General features: G+C 45.9%; 1 protein-coding gene and 1 pseudogene across 1 annotated transcript; one reads left to right on the top strand and one right to left on the bottom strand.

Annotated features, from left to right (window-relative positions):
* Positions 1 to 14,129: 14,129 nt before the first annotated feature.
* On the bottom strand, positions 14,130 to 16,817 carry LOC123055277 (uncharacterized; annotated as a pseudogene).
* Positions 16,818 to 18,260: 1,443 nt separating this feature from the next.
* On the top strand, positions 18,261 to 22,504 carry LOC123069672 (ATP-dependent DNA helicase DDX11). Its single transcript, XM_044492597.1, has 9 exons — positions 18,261 to 18,511; positions 18,600 to 19,142; positions 19,228 to 19,310; positions 19,852 to 20,205; positions 20,642 to 20,896; positions 20,975 to 21,217; positions 21,301 to 21,522; positions 21,609 to 22,170; positions 22,247 to 22,504. The coding sequence occupies exons 1-9, from the start codon at positions 18,361 to 18,363 to the stop codon at positions 22,450 to 22,452; spliced, it is 2,619 nt and encodes an 872-aa protein (XP_044348532.1). The 5' UTR covers positions 18,261 to 18,360; the 3' UTR covers positions 22,453 to 22,504.
* The last annotated feature ends 1,803 nt before the right edge of the window (positions 22,505 to 24,307 follow it).

The raw sequence follows: 24,307 nt of genomic DNA, 5'->3' as shown, positions 1-24,307 counted from the left end.
ATATATTGCCATGCAACTTCCATCATCATCATATACATGACTTGAGCTTTCATTGTCATATTGCTTTGTATGATAGTAAGATAGCTAGCATGGTGTTTTCATGGCTTGTCCGTTTTTAATGTCATTGCTACGCTAGATCATTGTACATTCCGGTACACCGCCGGAGGCATTCATATAGAGTCATACTTTGTTCTAGACATCGAGTTGTAATATTGAGTTGTAAGTAAATAAAAGTGTGATGATCATCATTATTAGAGAATTGTCCCACTGAGGAAAGGATGATGGAGACTATGATTCACCCACAAGTCGGGATGAGACTCCGGACTTTAAAAAAATAAAAGAGGCCAAAGAAGCCCAAATAAAAAAGAGGCCAAAGAAGCCCACCAAAAAACACAAAAAAACACACACAAAATGAGAGAAGAAGAGAGAAGGGGCAATGCTACTATCTTTTTACCACACTTGTGCTTCAAATTAGCACCATGTTCTTCATAGAGTCTCTTGAGTTATCACTTTCATATACTAGTGGGAATTTCCATTATAGAACTTGGCTTGTATATTCCGGTGATGGGCTTCCTCAAATGCCCGAGGTCTTCATGAGCAAGCAAGTTGGATGCACACCCACTTAGTTTCCAGTTTGAGCTTTCATACACTTATAGCTCTTAGTGCATCCGTTGCATGGCAATCCCTACTTCTCGCATTGACATCAATTGATTGGCATCTCCATAGCCCGTTGATTAGCCGCATCGATGTGATACTTTCTCCCTTTTTTGTCTTCTCCACACAACCTCCATCATCATATTCTATTTCACCTATAGTGCTATATCCATGGCTCACGCTCATGTATTGCGTGAAAGTTGAAAAGGTTTGAGAACATCAAAAGTATGAAACAATTGCTTGGCTTGTCATCGGGGTTGTGCATGATTTGAATATTTTGTGTGATGAAGATGGAGCATATCTAGACTATATCATTTTGTAGGGATAACTTTCTTTGGCCATATTATTTTGAAAAGACATGATTGCTTTATTAGTATGCTTGAAGTATTATTCTCATAATGTCAAATGATAGACTATTGCTTTGAATCACTCGTGTCTTAATATTCATGCCATGATTAGATTACATGATCAAGATTATGCTAGGTAGCATTCCACATCAAAAAATTATCTTTTTTATCATTTACCTACTCGAGGATGAGCAGGAATTAAGCTTGGGGATGCTGATACGTCCCCGTCGTATCTATAATTTTTGGTTGTTCCATGCCAATATTCTACAACTTTTACATACTTTTGGCAACTTTTTATACTATTTTTGGGACTAACATATTGATCCAGTGCCCAGTGCCAGTTCCTGTTTGTTGCATGTTTTTTGTTTCGCAGAAAATCCATATCAAACAGAGAACAAACGGGATAAAAACTTATGGAGATTTTGTTTGTAATATATGTGATTTTTGGGAAGAAGAATCAACACGAGACGATGCCCGAGGGGGGCACGAGGTAGGGGGCGTGCCCCAGGGGGTGGGCGCGCCCCTGACCCTTGTGGCCACCCCGTAAGGCGGTTGGTGCCCTTCTTTCGCCGCAAGAAAGCCAATATCCGGATAAAAATCGTGTCCAAATTTCAACCCAATCGGAGTTACGGATCTCCGCGAATATAAGAAACGGTGAAAGGCCATAATGTAGGAGCGCAGAAACAGAAGGAAACAGAGAGAGAGGTCCAATATCGGATGGGCTCTCGCCCCTCCGCCGCCATGGAAGCCAAGGACCAGAGGGGAAACCCTTCTCCCATCTAGGGGGAGGCCAAGGAAGAAGAAGAAGAAGAAGGGGGGGGGCTCTCCCTCCCTCTCTCCCGGTGGCGCCGGAACGCCGCCGGGGCCATCATCGTCACCGCAATCTACACCAACATCTCCGTCATCTTCACCAACATATTCATCACCTTCCCCCATCTATCTACAGCAGTCCACTCTCCCGCAACCCGCTTTACCCTCTACTTGAACATGGTGCTTTATGCTTCATATTATTATCCAATGATGTGTTGCCATCCTATGATGTCTGGGTAGATTTTCGTTGTCCTATCGGTAATTGGTGAATTGCTATGATTGGTTTAATTTGCTTGTGGTTATGTTGCTGTCCTTCGGTGCCCATCATATGAGCGTGTGCACGGATCACACCATAGGGTTAGTTGTATGTTGATAGGACTATGTATTGGAGGGCAAGAGTGACATAAGCTTCAACCTAGCATAGAAATTGATGCATACGGGATTGAAGGTGGACCAATATATCTTAATGCTATGGTTGGGTTTTACCTTAATGAACGTTAGTAGTTGCGAATGCTTGCTAATAGTTCCAATCATAAGTGCGTAGAATTCCAAGTCAGGGATGACATGCTAGCAGTGGCCTCTCCCACATAAAACTTGATATTCGTCTAGTAAAGTAGTCAATTGCTTAGGGACAATTTCGCAACTCCTACCACCACTTTTCCACACTCGCTATACTAACTTTATTGCGTCTTTATCTAAACAGCCCCTAGAATTTATTTATGTGCTCTTTATATTCTTGCAAACCTATCCCGTTACTCCTACAAAGTACTTCTAGTTTTATACTTGTTATAGGTAAAGCGAACGTCAAGCGTGCGTAGAGTTGTATCGGTGGTCGATAAAACTTGAGGGAATATTTGTTCTACCTTTAGCTCCTCGTTGGGTTCGACACTCTTACTTATCGAAAGGGGTTACAATTGATCCCCTATACTTGTGGGTTATCAGTGAGCATGTGCTCAAAATGTCTGAGTACTACAATCGCTTGAATCAAGTGGGAGTTAATCTTCCAGATAGGATAGTGATTGACAAAGTTCTCTAGTCACTATCACCAAGTTACTAGAACTTCGTGATGAACTATAATATGCAAGGGATAACGGAAACGATTCCCAAGCTCTTCGCGATGCTGAAATTGGCGAAGGTAGAAATCAAGAAAAAGCATCAAGTGTTGATGGTTGACAAGACTGCTAGTTTCAAGTAAAAGGGCAAGGGAAAGAAAGGGAACTTCAAGAAGAATGACAAGCAAGTTGCCACTCCCATGAAGAAGTCCAAAAGATAGACCTAAGCCTGAAACTGAGTGCTTCTACTGCAAAGGGAACGGTCACTAGAAATGGAACTACCCTAGATACTTGGCGGATAAGAAGGATGGCAAAGTGAACAAAGGTATATTTGATATACATGTTATTGACATGTACTTTACTAGTGTTTATAAGCAACCCCTCGGTATTTGATACTGATTCAGTTGCTAAGAGTAGTAACTCAAAACAGGAGTTGCAAAATAAACAGAGACTAGTTAAAGGCGAGGTGATGATGTGTGTTGGAAGTGATTCCAAGGTTGATAAGATCACCATCACACACTCCCTTTACCTTCAGGATTAGTATTGAACCTAAAAATAAATGTTATTTGGTGTTTGCGTTGAGCATGAATATGATTGGATCATGTTTATTGCAATATGGTTATTCATTCAAGTCAAAGAATAGTTGTTGTTCTGTTTACATGAATAAACCTTCTATGGTCATACACTCAATATAAATGCTTTATTGAATCTCGATCGTAATGATACACATAATATTGATGCCAAAAGATGCAAATTTGATAATGATAGTGCAACATACTTGTGGCATTGCCGTTTAGGACATATTGGTGTAAAGCGCATGAAGAAACTCCATGCGGATGGACTTTTGGAATCACTTGATTATGAATCATTTGATGCTTGCGAACCATGCCTCATGGGCAAGATGACTAAGACTCCGTTCTCCGGAACAATGGAGCAAGCCACTGACTTATTGGAAATAATACACACCGATGTATGCGGTCCGATGAGTGTTGAGGCTCACGGTGGGTATCATTGTTTTCTGACCTTCACAGATGATTTGAGCAGATATGAGTATATCTACTTGATGAAACACAAGTCTGAAACATTTGAAAAGTTCAAAGAATTTCAGAGTGAAGTAGGGAATCATCGTAACAAGAAAATAAAGTTTCTATGATTTGATCGCAGAGGCGAATATTTGAGTTACGAGTTTGGCCTATTAAAACAGTGTGGAATAGTTTCACAAACTCATGCCACCTGGAACACCACAGCATAATGGTGTGTCCGAACGTCATAACCGTACTTTATTGGATATAGTGCAATCTATGATGTCTCTTACCGATTTACCACTATCGTTTTGGGGTTATGCATTAGAGACAACTACATTCACGTTAAATAGGGCACCGTCTAAATCCATTGAGACGACACCGTACGAACTATGGTTTGGCAAGAAACCTAAGCTGTCATTTCTTAAAGTTTGGGGTTGAGATGCTTATGTGAAAAAGTTTCAACCCGATAAGCTCAAACCCAAATCTGAGAAGTGCATCTTCATAGGATACCCAAAAATGTTGGGTACACCTTCTATCACAGATCCGAAGGCAAGACATTCGTTGCTAAGAATGGATCCTTTCTAGAGAAGGAGTTTCTCTCGAAAGAAGTGAGTGGGAGGAAAGTAGAACTTGATGAGATAATTGTACCTGCTCCAGAATTGGAAAGAAGTTCATCACAGAAATCAGTTCTAGTGATGCCTACACCAATTAGTGAGGAAGTTAATGATGATGATCATGAAACTTCAGATCAAGTTACTACCGAACCTCGTAGGTCAGCCAGAGTAAGGTCCGCACCAGAGTAGTACGGTAATCTTGTTCTGGAGGTCATGTTACTTGACCATGACGAACCTAGGAACTATGATGAAGCGATGATGAGCCCAGATTCCGTGAAATGGCTTGAGGCCATGAAATCCGAGATGGGATCCATGTATGAGAACAAAGTATGGACTTTGATTGACTTGCCCAATGATCGGTGAGCCATTGAGAATAAGTGGATCTTCAAGAGGAAGACGAACACTGATGGTAGTGTTACTATCTACAGAGCTCGACTTGTCGCGAAAGGTTTTTGACAAGTTCAAGGTGTTGACTACGATGAGATTTTCTCACTCGTAGCGATGCATAAGTCTGTCCGAATCACGTTAGCAATTGCCGCATTTTATGAAATCTGGCAAATGGATAACAAAACTGCACTCCTTAATGGATTTATTAAAGAAGAGTTGTATATGATGCAACCAGAAGGTTTTGTCAATCCTAAAGGTGCTAACAAAGTGTGCAAAGCTCTAGCGATCCATCTATAGGACTGGTGCAAGCATCTCAGAGTTGGAATATACGCTTTGATGAGTTGATCAAAGCATCTAGTTTTATACAGACTTGCGGTGAAGCCTGTATTTACAAAAAGTGAGTGGGAGCACTACAACCTTTCTGATAAGTATATGTGAATGACATATTGTTGATCGGAAATAATGTAGAATTTTCTGGAAAACATAAAGGAGTATTTGAAAGAAAGACCTCGGTGAAGCTGCTTACATATTGAGCATCAAGATCTATAGAGATAGATCAAGATGCTTGATAAGTTTTTCAATGAGTACATACCTTGACAAGATTTTGAAGTAGTTCAAAATGGAATAGTCAAAGAAGGAGTTCTTGCCTGTGTTGCAAGGTGTGAAGTTGAGTAAGACTCAAAGCCCGACCACGATAGAAGATAGAGAGAGAATGAAAGTCATTCCCTATGCCTCAGCCATAGGTTCTATAAAGTATAGTTTGGCAAGGGAGTACAATAGTGATTTAGGAGTAGATCACTGGACATTGGTCAAAATTATCCTTAGAGGACTAAGGAAATATTTCTCGGTTATGGAGGTGATAAAGAGTTCATCGTAAAGAGTTGCATCAATGCAAGCTTTGACACCGATCTGGATGACTCTGAGTCTCGATCTGGATACGTATTGAAAGTGGGAGCATTTGGCTAGAGTAGCTCCGTGCAGAGCATCGTAGACATATAAATTTTCAAAATACATACGGATCTGAATGTGGCAAACCCATTGACTAGGCCTCTCTCACAAGCAAAACATGATCACACCTTAGTACTCTTTGGGTGTTAATCACATAGCGATGTGAACTAGATTATTGACTCTAGTAAACCCTTTGAGTGTTGGTCACATGGCGATGTGAACTATGGGTGTTAATCACATGGTGATGTGAACTATTGGTATAAATCACATGGCGATGTGAACTAGATTATTGACTCTAGTGCAAGTGGGAGACTGAAGGAAATATGCCCTAGAGGCAATAATAAAGTTATTATTTTATTTCCTTATATCATGATAAATGTTTATTATTCATGCGAGAATTGTATTAACTGGAAACTTGATACATGTGTGAAACCATAGACAAAACAAAGTGTCCCTAGTATGCCTCTACTAGACTAGCTCGTTAATCAAAGATGGTTAAGTTTCCTGACCATAGACATGTGTTGTCATTTGATGAACGGGGTCACATCATTAGGAGAATGATGTGATGGACAAGACCCATCTGTTAGCTTAGCACTATGACCATTTAGTTTATTGATATTGCTTCTTCATGACTTATACATGTTCCTATGACTACGAGATTATGCAATTCCCGAATACCGGAGGAACACTTAGTGTGCTATCAAACATCACAACATAACTGGGTGATTATAAAGATGCTCTACAGGTGTCTCTGATGGTATTTGTTGAGTTTGCATAGATTGAGATTAGGATTTGTCACTTCGTGTATCGGAGAGGTATCTCTGGGCCCTCTCGGTAATGCACATCACTATAAGCCTTGAAAGCAATGTGACTAATGAGTTAGTTGCGGGATGATGCATTACGAAACGAGTAAAGAGACTTGCCGGTAACGAGATTGAACTAGGTATGGTGATATCGACGATCGAATCTCGAGCAAGTAACATACCGATGACAAAGGGAACAACGTATGTTGTTATGCGGTTTGACCGATAAAGATCTTCGTAGAATATGTAGGAGCCAATATGAGCAACCAGGTTCCGCTATTGGTTATTGACCGGAGATGTGTCTCGGTCATGTCTACATAGTTCTCGAACCCGTAGGGTCCGCACGCTTAACGTTTGATGATGATTTGTATTATGAGTTATGTGATTTGATGTACCGAAGTTTGTTCGGAGTCTCGGATGAGATCACGGACATGACGAGGAGTCTCAAAACGGTCGAGAGGTAAAGATTCATATATTGGAAGGTTGCATTCGGACACCGGAATGGTTCCGAGTGATTCGGGCATTTTTCCGCATTACTGTTCCCCCCGAGGAAAGATATGGGCCTTATGGGCCATAGGAGGGAGGCTAACCAGCCCACAAGGGACTGGTGCGCCCCCCACAAGGGAGGAGGCCGAATTGGACTTGGGAAGGGGGCGCCACCCCCCTTTCCTTCTCCTACTCCCTCTCCTTCCCCTTTTCCCCCTCCGGTAGAAGAAAAAAAGGGTGGGACCGAATCCTACTAGGACTGGAGTCCTAGTAGGACTCCCCTCTCCCTGACGCGCCCCTTGTTGGCGGGCCTCCTCCTCCCCTCCTTTATATACGGGGGCAGGGGGCACCCCAAAGGCACAACAGACAATCTCTTAGCCGTGTGCGGTGCCCCCTCCACAGTTTTACACCTCGGTCATATCGTCGTAGTGCTTAGGCGAAGCCCTGCGCCGGTAACTTCATCATCACCATCACCACGCTGTCATGCTGACGGAACTCTCCCTTGGCCTCAGTTGGATCAAGAGTTCGAGCAACGTCACCGAGCTGAACGTGTGCAGATCGTGGAGGTGCCGTGCGTTCGGTACTTGATCGGTTGGATCGCGAAGACGTTCGACTACATCAACCGCGTTACTAAACGCTTTCGCTTTCGGTATATGAGGGTACGTGGACACACTCTCCCCGCTCATTTCTATGCACCACCTAGATAGATCTTGCGTGATCGTAGGTTTTTTTTTGAAATTACTATGTTCCCCAACAATAACAACACCTCGCAACCCGACGTGTTAAAGGGGTTGCCAATCCCTTTCGAGTAACGATGCCAGAAATTTATAATAGATTGAAATAATAGATCGCAAATAAAATAAAGTGCAGAAAAGTATTTTTGGTTTAATAGATCTGAATAAAAATGCAAAGTAAAAGTAGATCGCAAGCGAATATATGAGAAAGAAGACCTGGGGGCCTAGGTTTCACTAGTGGCGTCTCTCGAGAAAAATAGCAAACGGTGGGTAAACAAATTACTGTTGGGAAATTGATAGAACTTAAAATAATTATGACGATATCCAGACAATGATCATTACATAGGCATCACATCCAAGATTAGTAGACCGAATCCTGCCTGCATCTACTACTATTACTCCACACATCGACCGCTATCCAACATGCATCTAGTGTATTAAGTTCATGGAAAAATGGAGTAATGCAATAAGAATGATGACATGATGTAGACAAGATCCGTTTACCTATTGCGTAGATATAAATCCCGTCTTTTTATCCTTAGTAGCAACGATACATACGTGTCGGTTCCCTTTCTTTCACTAGGATCAAGCACCGTAAGATCGAACCCACTACCGGGCACCTCTTCCCATTGCAAGTTAAATAGATCAAGTTGGCCAAACAAAACCCAAATATCGGAGAAGAAATACGAGGCTATAAGATATCATGCATATAAGAGATCAAAGAAACTCAAATAACTTTCATGGATATAAAAAGATATAACTGATCATAAACTCAAAGTTCATCAGATCCCAACAAACACACCGCAGAAAGAGTTACATCATATGGATCTCCAAGAGACCATTGTATCGAGAATTCAGCGAGAGAGAGGAAGCCATCTAGCTACTAACTACGGACTCGAAGGTCTACAAAGAACTACTCACGCATCATCGGAGAGGCACCAATGGAGGTGGTGAACCTCATCTGAGATGGTGTCTAGATTGGATCTGGTGGTTCTAGACTCTGCGGCGGCTGGATGAATATTTCGTCGACTCCCGTAGGGTTTTGGGAATATTGGGGTATTTATAGAGCAAAGAGGCGGTCTGGGGGTCACCCGAGGTGGGCACAACCCACCAGGGCGCGCCTGGGCCTCCTGGCGCGCCTTGGTGGGTTGTCCCCTCCTCACGACTCCCCTCAGGTGCAACCAGGGCCCAACTTCTTCCTTTTGGTCTATAAAAAATCATCGTAAAGTTTCGGGGCATTTGGACTCCGTCTGATATTGATTTCCTGCGATGTAAAAAACATGGAAAAATAACAACTGGCACTTGGCACTATGTCCATAGGTTAGTACCAAAAAATGATATAAAATGACTATAAAACAGCATGGAACAATAAAAAATTATAGATACGTTAGAGACGTATCAATACATACGTGTCGTTTCCCCTTCTGTCACTGGGATCAAGCACCGTAAGATCGAACCCACTACAAAGCACCTCTTCCCATTGCAAGATAAATAGATCAAGTTGGCCAAAGAGAACCCAAATATCGGAGAAGAAATACGAGGCTATAAGAGATCATGCATATAAGAGATCAAAGAAACTCAAATAACTTTCATGGATATAAAAAGATATAACTGATCATAAACTCAAAGTTCATCAGATCCCAACAAACACACCGCAAAAATAGTTACATCATAAGGATTTCCAAGAGACCATTGTATTGAGAATTCAGCGAGAGAGAAGAAGCCATCTAGCTACTAACTACGGACTCGAAGGTCTACAAAGAACTACTCACGCATCATCGGAGAGACACCAATGGAGGTGGTGAACCTCATCTGAGATGGTGTCTAGATTGGATCTGGTGGTTCTGGACTCTGCGGCGGCTGGATCAATATTTCGTCGACTCCCGTAGGGTTTTGGGAATATTGGGGTATTTATAGAGCAAAGAGGCGGTCCGGGGGCACCCGAGGTGGGCACAACCCACCAGGGCGCGCCTGGGCCTCCTGGCTCGCCCTGGTGGGTTGTCCCCTCCTCGGGACTCCCCCAGGCACAGCCAGGGCACATTACGTTCCTTCTGGTCCATAAAAAATCTCCATAAAGTTTCGTTGCATTTGGACTTCGTCTGATATTGATTTCCTGCGATGTAAAAAACATGCAGAAAACAGCAACTGGCACTTGGCACTATGTCAATAGGTTAGTACCAAAAAATGATATAAAATGACTATAAAATGATTATAAACATCCAAGATTGATAATAAAACAACATGGAACAATAAAAAAAATTATAGATACGTTGGAGACGTATCACTGGCTAAAACTGGCTGATTTTTCAACTGTTTGAACCTGAAACTAACACTTCAACTGACTGAACCTGAAGCTAACACTGCAACTGTATGAACTTGACCTGAACCAGAATCTTCAGAGTTGTGGCGGTGCACCGATGACTCGTGGCGAGTGGAGGTACCCCTTGATGGTAGTATCAATAGTAATTGAGTCTCTAAGCCATGGCTCAGGTGCAGGTTGAGAAATAGATTCTTTACGCACAATGAACCTAAGCACCCAATTGAACTTTGACGGAAATAAGAGGTTTATTTCTAAAACCCTATCCCCTAACTTTGATCTCTCCTGAATTCTTCTGTTTTATGCCAGTCATCATTAAATCCACATCAAATGCAGCACAAAAACACAAGAAAAAACCATCAAAGCTCAGGCTTTAAATCTTCTACAACCTCTCTTCTTACTAAATCCCTAAACCCTAACTTTGATCTCTTCTAAATCCTTCCTTTTATGCCAATCATCGTTAAACCCACATCTTAGATCCAACAGAAAAACACATGAACAAATCATCAAAGCCCTGACTTTATCTCTGCTAAAACCCTATAGTCAGTAAAACTTCCTTCTTTTTCCATCCTACCTTCTAAGGACCAACACCATAAACAAACCATACTTTCCTTGCCTCCACCAAAATAGAGCGGAGCATAATGTTGAAGATAGAGATGAAGAACTCATCTACTTGTCCTCCAAAACAGGGCAAGATGGAGTTAGAGATGTAGCAGATAGATATAGAGGAGATGGAGTACAACTTACCTCTGCACGACGGTCGCGCCGACTGCTGCTACATCGAGTGCTTTGTAGCCTTGATCTCCTCAAGTGCTCAAAAGGATGATAAAGGAAAAGAGGAAAAGAGCGGGAGGGGTAGGAGGTGGTTTGCAGAGCGACTGGTTAAAGAAGGAAATGAGGGGGTTGTCCGACGCGGCTTGACCAGGTGGGCGCGGCGACCTCATGCGGCTTGACCGGGTTGGCACGGCGACCAGGTGTGACTCGACCGAGAGGGCACAACTATTAGGTGTGGCTCCACTAGTGGACGTGAGTGCGTGACGGCCTGGTACGGTCTGGTGCGACGCTGGATCGGTTCAACTACGGGAAAAACTAGATTGAAAACCAGCACAAAATAATAAAAAAACCAGCGACGTGACATGTGAAATCAACACCAATTTGAAAAAAAATCTGGTTAGAGATAACTGTGATATAAAGGTGATAAAATGAGGGTATAAATTGCGGATTTTCTCAAATTGGGGTCAACACTCTCAAAAGGGTGAATCATGGGATAAAAAATGGAATCAACAGTTTTCTTCTTCTTTCGAAAAGCCCCGGCCTGCATCATTAGTAAAAGAACTAATACAGGAAAAGAAATCTTGGGATTCTAACTGTCCAAAACTTGCTTAAACCAAACATACCCTAATCGTCTACATTTCATATGAAACAAACAAGCAAAACCTTATGCTTGAACCTGCTTGTACCGCCGTGGCGCTACACAGTTTGGCAGGAATGATGCCGACTCAGAGTTGTCAAATTGGCGGAACATTTACACATGGACCCAGAAAATGGGCTCTGAGGGTTGTGAGTTTGGTACTACTTAATTTGTTCACATGAAGAAAAAACTTAACATTCATCATGAAGAAAATGGGCTCTGAGGGTTGTGAGTTTGGTTCTACTAATTATTCATTTTCATTATTAGCACTCGAGAGTACAGATAGCGTCGGAAGAAAGCAGAGAAAGAAAAGAATGTGCCGTACATGTACCAAAATACTTGTAAGGACCATCGCAAAAAGGGAAATACTTGTAGGGAAACTTCATCACCCACATACTGATCCGGCGTCCAAGCTACGGCAAGGGTTGTGTGCGGGCACGAGGTGCATGTCGTGGGAGAGACCGGGCATCTCGAAGGATTTACGCATGCACGCACTCACGTATGTTCTCTGTTAGGGCAACTCCAACGCACGATTCCAAATAAATGTCCGTTTACGCGGATTTCGTTCGTTTGGAAAGACAACGGAGTGATGTTCATCTAGAATTCTGGATGCGCCTGCCGTGCGCCCAACGCACGGCCGCATCTTGTCTGGCTGCATGCACATTTTTCAAACACAACAAAGATGTAGCTAAAACGCCAGCGGCCATAGTTCACACCAGCGGCCGTGGTTCAAACCGGCCGGCAACAAAGCCAGCGGCCGGCACATTAACCAGCCTTCAAAATGAACAAGTTTTTGACGCTGGCAACAAAGTCAGCGGCCGGCACACTAGCCAGCCATCAAAACTAAGAAGTTTTTTACGCCAGCAACAAAGCCAGCGGCCGGCACACTAGCTAGCCTTCAAAATGAACGGCCATAATCAACGGTCGTGGTCTCGCCTAGTTCAGTCCGTCTCGGGCGAACATCTCCTTCTGCCGCTTGCGAACCAAGCATTCCTCTCCAGTGACATGTTGGTCTTGTCGACACTCATGATCTCGAGTGCCGCCTCTTTTGCTTTGGTGTCAGCGTTGGTCGCCTCGATCGCGAGCTTCTTCAGTTGAGCGGCCTCCTCAATGTCAAGCTTCTTCGTTTGAAACTCTAGATATATCTTCATTTGCTCCTCGGCTCCTCCCTCACTTCCTTTGAGCGGCGGCGCACGATACCCGGGTGTCTCAGGTGTGACGGACGAGCTCGGGCACCGGTACTGCTGTGGACGAACGGTCGACGAGCCTGTGCTAGCCGCGGCCATGGCAGCGACCGAGAGAATGGCCGGCGGGGGTCGGCACAACCCTAACATGAGGGCGTGCGCCTTGGCGACGATGGACTCCTTGTTGTTGACGTTGGCTTGGTGCTGCACGACACGCATCGCGCCCGCCTCGGTGGCGTAGCCGGTTGCGGCTTTCTTCTCCGTCACCTTTGTCTGCCGGTTCCTCCTCTTGGTCGATTTGGCGTCGAGCTTACGAGCTCCGCTGGCGTGAGCTCCGATCGCGACTTCTTGGGACCCTTCTTCTTCGCCGCGGGGCATGTGGCTGCGGCCGGGTCGCCGGGATTCCTCGGGAAGCCGGCCATGGAGGAGGGAGGGGAGGGAGTGTGGGAGGGTTTTGGGCAAACTGGAGGGAAATTGGGCGGGGTGTGTCGCGGGTGACCGGGCCAGGGGAGGACAAGGGCGCGCGTCCTGCCATCCGCGCGTTGTCCATTTCGACACAAGCGCGGCCGGATTTTGTACCGGGAATGGGTCGAAAGCGGAGAAAAAAAAGGGCATTTATTCGTTTACTCCTGCATATTGGGTCGCGTTTTGTGTCCGTTTACCCGCAAACAAACGTGGCTGGACCATTCGGGGTCGTGCTTTGCCTAAAAAAAATTCAGGGTCGTGCCTAGGGGTTTCCCTTAACCGTCTACAGCAGACCTGAAATACAACTCAACGAATGTCCGAAGAGTACAAGTACGTGCACGTTGGTATACTGCGACTAATAATCAAGTACTACACCCGTCTCAAAATATATGACTTTTTTAGGCTAGTTTAGCCTAAAAATTTACGGCCGTACATTGGACCGTGTTGGCTGCCCGCGGCAGTCAGGCCAACTCCACCGCGCGACCTTAAACGGACGTTCATTTTATCTGGATTCCGTCCGTTTAGATAGGGCAATGAGGTCGTGTCCGGACGTATCCTGGGATGCGGTGGCCGTGCGCCCAGCGCGCGGCGGCATCCGTTTGCCCCATCCTGTCCGCGTCTATTTTAAAAAAAGCAACGTTTCAAATGCCAAACCCTAGTTCACGGCCCCAGTTCATCACGCCGGCAACAAAGCCAGCGGCCTACACGTCCATCACCGGCATCAGCCAGCGGCCGGCAACACAGCCAGCCTCCAAAATGAATAGTTGTCCTCGCCTGCAACACAGCCAGCCTCCAAAATAAATGTTTTCTCGCCGGCACACTGTCAGCGGCCCAGCGGGCGGGCGGCACCCACTCCAGCCTCCAAAAAGAACGGCCATGCCGATCGGACGACCTAGTTCAGGCCTTCGGCGTCGAGCATCCCCTTCTGCCTGGCTTCGAACCAGGCCCTCGTCTTCTCGCTCATCTTCGACAAGTCCACGCTCATGATCACAAGGGCCACCTCCTTCGCTTTGGTGGCGGCATTGGTGGCCTCGATGTCGAGCTGCCTCTGCCTGGCCTTGACGTTGTCGGCCTCGATGTCGAGCTACCTTTGCCGGGCCGCCTCCTCCATGTCGAGCTGCCTTTACCGGGCCGCCTCCTCCATGTCGATCTTCCTCTTCTTGGCCGCCTCCTCCATCTCAAGCTTCTTTCTTTGAAGGTCTAGGTATTGCTTCATTTGCTCGTCCTTGCTTTGCCGCTTTTTCTCGTCCCTCACATCCTTTTGAGACATCATGCCATGCAAAGTGTCATGCAATGCCATGGATGAGGCATCACGTATGTCATCAACCTTGGAGTTGGTCTTGCCTCTCGGTCTCTTCAACGCCTCGCCATCTCCACCTCCGACGAACTTGGCCGTCTTCAGTCCTCTCTTCCTTTGTAGTTCACGGTATTGGTCCTTGAACTTAGGGCAATTGTTGATGATCGTCCAACAACGCGTAAGAGTGAATGGCTTGTCATTGTGCCGGACCTTGAATGCCTTCAAAAATTGAAATGCCTACACCACATGATCAACAAGAAGTGAACATGCAAACATATACAAGGCCGAAGTCTCATGGTCGTAGCAAGGAAAGGGATAGGAAGAGGAGAGCATACCGTGTCCCCAACGCCGAGACCACTCATGGGCCGTGCTTCAACGCTCTCAAATGCGGCTTGATACTTGTTGCACTCTTGTTGGATGAACAACCATCTCTTTTGAATCGAGCCGATGCCACAGTTGCTTGTAATTTGGTAGGGCTCAAACATCTTCCTTTCATGGATTGTTTTGTGGACTCTCGTCCAAAAAACAATGCCCTTTTGTTGCGCGCCGGTCCTCGGATCTTGGCTAATCTTCATCCAAGCTTGGCAAATCAACTTGTCCTCATCTTGTGTGTATGAATCCGTGCGAATGCTCTTCCTCTTCTTTTGTGCTTTCGCTCTTTGGGTCAGCTCGTCGATGAACAATGGCTCACCACTAATATCAACGACATTGCCTTCTTCTTCATCACCATCACCTTCGACATAGATGTCATCGTCTTCATGCCATGAGTCACCATGGTCGTAGTCAGCACGGTCGTCGGCCTCTTTATCGGGGACGTACTGGGCGCGGCCATCCTGACTTTGGGTCTCCTCGGGGTCGTAGGCACGTCTGTGCCCAGCCTCGAAGATCACGTTCTCCATGTACGGGTTGTAGAAGGGGTGGTCGACCGGTGCCATTGGTGTTGGCATTCCGTCAAACAACACGCGGGGGGCCGGCATGGTGCCCGTGAACGGTACCCGTGCCTGCTTGCGTTGCATCTCGACGGACGGTCGCCCGCCGCTGCTGGACCCAGGCGTGACGTTGAGGTCGATGACGGCCACGGGGCGCGGTGTGGACGGCGCGAACAAGCCAACGTCTGGCGACCCCGAGAAACGGGTGTGACCGTCGTGCCTTGGCGGAAGAAAGCCGAGCGACATGGGCGTGGTCCGCGACTGGCAATGCGCAGGCCGGGCGGACGACGAGCCTATGCTCGTCGGGCCGACGGCTGCTGTAGTGAAGCCGGCCGGACGGCCCATGCCAAGCATGAGGAGGGCGTGCGCTTTGTTGACGATGTCCTCCTTCTCGTCGGCCGCGGCCTTGCGCCGCGCGGCCTCAGTCGCATCTCGCTCGGCGGCGAACTTGGCCGCGGAGGCATTGCCCTTGACGACCGCTCTCCGGCTCCTCTTCTTCGCCGCTTCCGCGTCCAACTTGGCGATCTCCTCCGGCGTGCACTCCGACCGCGGCTTCCTTGGCGCCTTGGCCGCCTTCTTCTTCACCTTTCCGGGCGGGTCGACGGCCAGGCCGCCGGAATTCGGCTGGGCGTCGGCCATGGACGGGGGAGAGAGGGGGCGGCGGGAGGGACGTGGGAGGGTTTGGGGAAATGGCGCCAAATGGGACGTGGGGGGTTTTGGTTTCTCCCACCAACAAGCGGGCCAGGGAAGGACAAGCGCGCGCGTCCCGCCCGTCCGCGCGCTGTCCGTTTCACCCCAAAACCGGCGCAAACTTGGGCCGGGATGGGTCGAAAGCGGACACAAAACGGATAAAAATCCGTTTGCTCCCGCGCGTTGGGCCGCCCGATTTGTCCCTTTTACTTCAAACGAACGGGGACGGACAGAATAGGATCGCGCGGTGGGGTTGGCCGTGAAGACTCCAGCGCTAGCTAGGGAGGTCCTAGCCGGCGCGTGCCAGCCCAGAATCACATGGTGTGATGTGATGCTCACCAGGCGCCAGGTCGCGTCCGTACGGACCGGAGCCAGGAGACATCCGTATATCCAGTCATCCACACGTCGTGACTCACCGCACACGCGGCGTTCTCTTCTGATTCTGGAAGTGACTGTTCGCCCGGAAGATGCGAGCTCCGCGGGGCTGGCTGACGGTGAAACGAGCAACATGCACGTAGCCCGCGGCCGGAGTCCCTCCCCCGTCTCTTGTGCCTGTGCCGCGGCCGCCAACGTCACCGTCTGAGCCGCCCCGCGCCGCATGGAGTTCCACGGCGTGATGAGAAAACGGCAGCACGCTCGAGGCTACCCTGATGCCTCCCTGCATGGGCGCTACGGCCTACAAACAGTGTTGGTATGACCATGTTTTTGTTTGTTTTTGACAGGACATGTTTGGTTCATGTAAAAAAAAACATCTAAGACGCGGATTCTCAAACAACCGTGAACGTCTGTTCCGGAGTTAGGGCCTCTTTGATTCGCAGGATTGCACATGACATGATCCACACCACAACACAGTCGCTTCTGTTCCTCCTCGATGCACCACTTCCGCTACGACGGCGAGCTCTAGCACCTTGTGGAGAGCCTCTCGATGAAGCAGAAGCACAAAATGTTCAGCCTTGCGGACAACTAGCGGGCCCGTCATGTGCGACGGATATAGGTTGGCTTGCCTGCGAGCTCACCGGAGGTGAGCGACAACGACCTGATGATGAAGCAGATGTCCGACGACGAGTCGGTGTCCGCGCATGCACCGATCCATGCCGGCTTCACCATGGAATAGACACATACACACTTTAACACCATCATGGCAGAGGTGCCGCCGGGTATCGGTATTTCGACTGGTGCAGGAGGACTAATGCTACAACCTCGCCCTCCTTGTGCATAACCGGCTGGCGAAGAGGCAAATATACGGCAAGTTCACGGGCGAGGAGGCCGTGGCCGCCATGGTCTTGGAGGACCCAAACTTCGTCAACCACCAGCGGGCGCTCTACAAGGCCGCATGTAGCACTCACACCGGCTGCAGTGCGATCGCCGCGGAGGAGGATGCGGAGGCGGCGCAGCCGCGCATGCGATCATGGACGAGGGCGTCTCCGCATCATTCTGGCGCCCGCATGGTTCGCTCTTCTCCCGCAACTTCACTTCTTGCAGCTGATGGCCGTAGCATGGGGAAGACAAAACGTGGGACACGGACCCCTCCACAGTCGACGAAGATCTCGACTAGGTTTTTGTATGTTTAAAAAATGTCATGTCGGCTATTGTTTGATGAAATATGTCAAAAATGACATGACTTTGGTCCGATTTGAATGAAAATCGTTTGGTTCACATGAAATTTGTCCACTTTGATTAAATTTCATTTTGAAATGTGTCTAACCGTTTGATGGATAGTTTTGGATGACCGGCTCCCCTATCATTGTCCACGGACTCATCTACAAACGAATAGTATGTCCGCTTTTGGGGAACAGCTTTGGAGATGCCCTACCACAATTGAGGCAATCTTGCCACCCTTTTCCGAGCCATTGACATGAGGGGCATAGATTGCATCAAAATAATGTTGCCAAAAGTGTGGGAGCAAACCAAACATGAGGCTAACTGGGTCACCGATATTCAGGTGAATACCAAAATCTGACGTAAAAAATTGAGTATACGTTTTTTCGAGTAAAAAAAAAGAGTATACGTAAATGTATTCAGTTTAGCATCCGTACAAGGCTATATTTGAGTCCACAGCCTGCTCTTCAGCCCAGTAGCCCACAGCCCACAGCACGCGAAAGAAATTTGAGTATTCTGGTTGTCTTCAATCCCGTATCCAAAGTTGCAGGGGCAGCGCGCGCGGGAAACCCCCACCAAACCCACCGCACAAGCGCGCGCTCGCCAAAATGCCGCCGCCGCCGCCGCCGCCGCCGCCGCGGCAGGACTTCCCGGCGTTCCCTTTCGCGCCGTACCCGATCCAGTCGGAGTTCATGTCCTTCCTCTACAGCGCCCTCTCTTCCGGCCCCCGCGCCCTCGCGCTCCTCGAAAGCCCCACCGGTAAGCCCTGCTCTGCCGCCTTCCCCCCCTCATCCTCCGGTCCTCGCGAGCCACCACTAACGATTCAGCCTCCCCCGCGTTGCCGCAGGCACCGGAAAGACCCTCAGCATCATCTGCAGCGCGCTCCAGTGGCTCCTCGACCACCGCGCCGCCGGCCACGAACGGGCCAATGGCTCCGCCCCCGCTGCTGTCGGCGGCGAAGACGACGACGAGCCCGACTGGATGCGGGATTTCACACCGCTTCCGCCTAAGAAGGGCACCGGTAAGAAGTCGGAGACTCACCCCCGGAGGAGGCAGGGGATGAGGAAGGTGGGGGGTTCGGAGAAATCCGAGGGAATTGCGGAGAACGACGGCGAGGAGGAGTTCTTGCTTGACGAGTACGAGAGTGATGACGAGGAGGGCACAAGGCCGCATGCCGCCGGGAAGCGGGCACACTGTGGTGGTGGTGGTAGCAGTAGTAGTGAGAGCGAGGACGAAGAGGAAGAAGAGGAGGCGACTCCCAAGGTGTATTTCACCAGCCGCACGCACTCGCAGCTCTCGCAGTTTGTCCGGGAGCTCAAGAGGACGGATTTCTCCGGGAAGCTCAGGACGGTGTGCTTGGGGTCCAGGAAGAGCTTGTGTATTAACAAGGGTGAGTGGGTCATTTGGTCATCTTTGTTCTTCTAGTTTCGGGGCTGGGATTGTGTTTAGTTGATCTGTGGTGCGTTTGCTTGCAGATGTTCAGAAGCTGGGGAGCGCAAACCGGATCAACGAGAGGTGCTTGGAACTGCAAAAGAACAAGAAGAGCAGCAAAATTAAGGCATGTTTCAATTACATCAATTTGATTTACAATGCTCAGCTGTTTTGTTAGACACTTCTCTTTGTTAGATAGTATTGTCTTGGACTTCTGCACCCAAATTTGGCTCTTTCTTGCACGTTTAGGGCCTGGCATGCTCATGAGGTGCGATTAATATTGTTTCCCGGCCGTAATTTCTTCCAATATTTCGAGCTGAACTTTGGTTTTGTTTCTCGGTGGAAATATAACTAGACATGCACTGAGTTGTTTTTCACATACCTGCATTCAGTGTGCCAGTGACCATCTTTTGTCTTTTATTTCCCACACAGGCTGATTGCACAGGAAAGCGTATGGTTATCACTTATCATACTTGTATGTGCTGGGTTGTTAAATACTACCTCTGTCTCATAATATAAGACGTTTTTTTGACACTATGATAGGTTGTTAAATACTACACTTCAGTAATGTTTTTTGACACTACGGAGTAGTAAATACCATTAGTATGCTGTCAATTTTTAACTTTTGTTGTTAACAACTAGTAATTTTTGCGGCTGTAAATGTTCAGGTCGAGGGTGATAACAAAAAGGGGCACCGAACAAAGACCTCCTGTGGGTGCCCAATGTTAAGAAACAGAAGTCTGCAGAAACAGTTCAAGAGTGAAGTGTCTGACCATGGTGCATTGGATATTGAGGATTTGGCACAAATTGGAAGGAGGATTGGAACATGTCCATACTACAGTGCACGTGACATGGTCCGCTCAGCTGACCTCGTAGTACTTCCTTACCAGTCTTTGTTGCTGAAGTCTGCTAGAGAATCACTTGGCCTTAATCTGAAGAACAGTGTTGTCATCATAGATGAGGCTCACAACTTAGCAGACTCCCTTACTAGCATGTACAACTCAAAGGTCACATCTTCTCAGGTTAGTCTTCCTCATAATTGACCTGCCCCTCACGGTATGGTGACGATGTTTTTGTTCTGAGTTCTAGATCCCTAACATCTGTTGGAAACTTCACGATGTTTTTGTTCATAGAATTAGTCTGACTGTACAGTTGTACTCTATCTTCATAATTTCATTCGCTTTGCACATTCGATAATGTTTTCCAAGATCTGAACATAGAGGTGTTGTAAGTAGGTTTACCATATAAGGAGATCTAACCAAAGAGAGTTTTCTGGTAGAGAGCTTGACTTTGCTCAGTTGTGTTGTTGTAGCAGACAACAGGATAATAAAATTGATATTTATCGGTCCACTTTTAAAATTTCCCTTTACTAAGCAAAATATAATTAGCAAATGAATTGAGACTGTTTGCTTCCAGTTGTGGAAACTAACTTAATTTTATGATTCTCATTTTTGTTAGTTGAGGGCAGTTCTTTCCCACCTGGAGGCATATCTCAATAGATTTCAGAATGTTCTGGGAGCTGGAAATCGACGTTACATCCAGACCTTGACAGTTCTAACACGGTCATTCCTACGATGTTTGATAAGTAATGAAGATTGTTCCTCCGCTGTGACCTCTTTGACTATAAATAAGTTCTTATTCTCCCTTGATATCGATAACATAAACATAGTAAAACTTTGTCAGTATCTGAAGGAAAGCAATATAATCCACAAGGTGAAATATTTCTTCCACTACGTTTCCATTCAGTCTTGTTGTGTCTAGAACCTATAAGAATTGACTGCTGATATGCAGGTTAGTGGATATGCCAACAAATTATTTTTCACCGAAACTGGTGTGGGTGATTTGAATCATGGGCAGCAACATGGTGAAGGAAGCAGTATAACAAGCTTTCAGGGTTTGGCTGACTTTTTACGCTCTCTACTGTACTTCAATGATGATGGAAGAATCATAGTTGCACGGCACAAGCCTGGTGGACACTCTGAAGATGCATATATCAAATTTGTGATGCTTTGTGCAGAGAAAACATTTTCTGAGGTGATGTACCTTGCTCCATATGTTGCTTGGAGACAAGAGTTGTCCTATTTCACATGCGTATTTATAAATCTTTCCTCTTGCAGGTTACAGATGACGCACATGCTGTTATTATGGCCGGTGGAACCCTCCAGCCTATTGAAGAAACAAGGCTGCGCTTGTTTCCAGGCTTATTGCCTAGTGATATAAAATTCTTCTCGTGCAACCACATTGTCCCCCCTGAGAGTATTCTTCCTATAGCTGTTACATGTGGGCCCTCAGGCAAGAAATTTGATTTCAGCCACAGCTCAAGGAGCTCTCCTACCATGGTATGTATACCTCGAGTCATTTCTCCTTTACTCTCCAATGTTTGCACGTTATTTTTGTGCCTATTCTTATCTGCCTATCTTTGCAGATCGAAGAGCTTGGACGTTTTCTTTGCAATATAGTGACAATAGTACCAGAGGGAATAGTAGTGTTTTTCTCTTCCTATGATTATGAAAAACAAGTTTATGATGCATGGATGGCTTCAGGCACAATTTCTAAGATTTCTAAGAAGAAGCACGTGTTCAGAGAGCCAAGAAGCAGTGTGGATGTCGAGATGATACTCAACAAATACAAGGAGGCAATTCAATCCTGCTGCAGCAATGGTTCAGGAGACACAAGTGTCAACGGGGCACTTTTAATGGCTGTTGTTGGTGGGAAGATCTCTGAAGGCATAAACTTCAGTGATGGTATGGGTCGTTGTGTTGTGATGGTTGGATTGCCTTATCCAAGCCCAGATGATGTGGAACTGATGGAGACAATAAAACACATTGGAAACCATTCCACCTCCTCTGTGGCTGGAGATGATGAGTCCTTGAGCAGAGACGATGAATGCAAGGTTGAGCCTGGTTTTGGTATACTAAGGAAGAGTGGTAAAAGTGGTCAAGAGTACTATGAAAACTTATGCATGAAAGCCGTGAATCAATGTATCGGTAAGCTGCTGTGTAATCTTAACATTTATGATTTTTTTGGCTCTAGTTGTTAAATGATGAACAAATTTGCTTGCAGGCAGAGCAATCAGGCATGTAAATGACTATGCTGCAATGCTGTTGGTTGACTCGCGTTACTTGCACACGTCATCAGGCAGGGGTTTCTCTTGCCCCGTTGAAAAGCTCCCCCAGTGGATCAAGACACGACTGACTTGCGGTCAAAACTATGGGGAAGTTCATAGGTTGTTGCTTCAGTTTTTCAGAACCAATAAACAAATTCATTGAAATGTTAGATGTTGTTGCTACATTTAATGAAGCCAAGCATGTATGTTTTACACGTAGGTTTGCGTATATGTGATGCATTTTTGTTTGGCTGATATCAGTGCAATGTGATGACCAACCGTTCAAAGGTTGAGTTAGCACTTGAAATCCCATGTTATCGGTGGCTGATATCAGTTACCGAAGGTATGTGCACCCCTGTTATTTTCCCACACCCAGTTCCGAGGAGCACCACACCCCAGTTCTTATTCAACAAAAGGAAAACATGATAAGGTGCTGGCCTAGCACCGCCATCGATCTCATTTAATCATATACTAAGCGTTTGGCGCGCTTTGCTGCGTCACTTGGGCCATGTTTTTTTTTCCAAGGCTACATGGCCTTCATTTTCCCCAGATTTTCTTGTTGCAGTGAGTTGTTGAAATACTCAGATTTGTTGGTATTTTTCTGGAGGTGCTTTGTAACCTTTTCTTAGTAAGTTATTTGTATGGCAGGTGTGCTGAGCAATCTTCAAATCATTCAAAAAATAAGTTATTCGTATTTTTTGCAGTATAGCTTACCATGTATCCCATATGATTGAATCCTTTTGTTGTTGAGATAGTGGGAGTGGCTGATGTGTTCAGTGTTCTATGACAAAACACCTTAGTTGTCATTTCTTTGCCACATTTGATAAGAATTTGCAAGTCAACTAAAACAATAAGATAGTTTTCAAGGAGAAAAACAGTAAGATATAGCTTGTGAGAAATTGCACTTTGAGAGCACATCAGTTTACACTGTGCTGTACTCTAGTGAGTACAATAGGGGCTGAAAAGCTGGAAGTGTTGTTCTGCTCCAAGATGTACAATAATTTTTTTAAATAGGGAAAATAGATAAAATCTGATTTTCTTGTGACAAACATTATTGAATGTTTTACAACCATGCAAAGTTTATGTTGAAAAAATATTCGTGGAGATATGAGCAAAAAAACAAAATCGATGTTCCAAAATGCTTTAGAAAAATTGCCCTTTTTGGAACATTCTTTTAATATATTTTTTGCCCGGACTTCATGAGATTTTTTCTCACCACAAATGTTGCAAGTTGGTAAAACATTCAACAACGTTTACAAAAATAAATAAATCAGTTTTCTTTATTTATTTCCTTTTTTCTCTCCAAATTTTACTGTTCACCCGGGTGCATATGCACCTGAGTGCAGAAACTCCATAAGCATGTCTGGCTCTTGGTGATATATATACCCTATATGAAAAAAGTATTCCCTCTGTTTCTAAATATAAGACCTTCTAGAGATTTCAATACGAACTACATACGGATATATATAGACATATTTTAGAGTATTGATTCACTCATTTTGCTCCGTATGTAGGTCATATTGAAATCTCTAAAAGGTCTTATATTCAGGAACGGATGGAGTAGTAATTACAGAAAAATTAAATAAACTTGACCTTCTGTTGTACTCGTATAAAAAGTTTGGACAAGGAATAACTTTCATGGTATTGTTGGTGAAAAAAATCAACACTAGTTTTTTCTTCATGAAACTTTTTATAAGGGTACAAAAGAAGGCCAAGTTTATTATAAGAAAAGCTTCTGACATTTTTGACATTTTGTAATTACTAAAAAAAATCTATATCAGATGTATATACACCTGAGAGCCAAAAGATATCCCCTCAAAAAAAAAAAGAGCCAAAAGATATTTCCCTCTCAAGTATAGATAAGATCGGAAAAGTGGAGAAAGGAAAGAATGTGCCGCACAAAGGTTTACGCTCGCACGCCGTTCTCCTCTATTCGTCGTCTCCAGCTGATCTATACGAGCGTCCGGAACATAAGTGACCGAAGAATACAAAGAATAAGAGTATCTCTAGTCGACCCC

This window comes from Triticum aestivum, chromosome 1A, assembly GCF_018294505.1.
Source record: "Triticum aestivum cultivar Chinese Spring chromosome 1A, IWGSC CS RefSeq v2.1, whole genome shotgun sequence".
NCBI classification, from domain to species: Eukaryota; Viridiplantae; Streptophyta; class Magnoliopsida; order Poales; family Poaceae; genus Triticum; species Triticum aestivum.
Note: the sequence above shows the minus strand (reverse complement) of the source record. Positions and strands in the feature narration are given on the sequence as shown.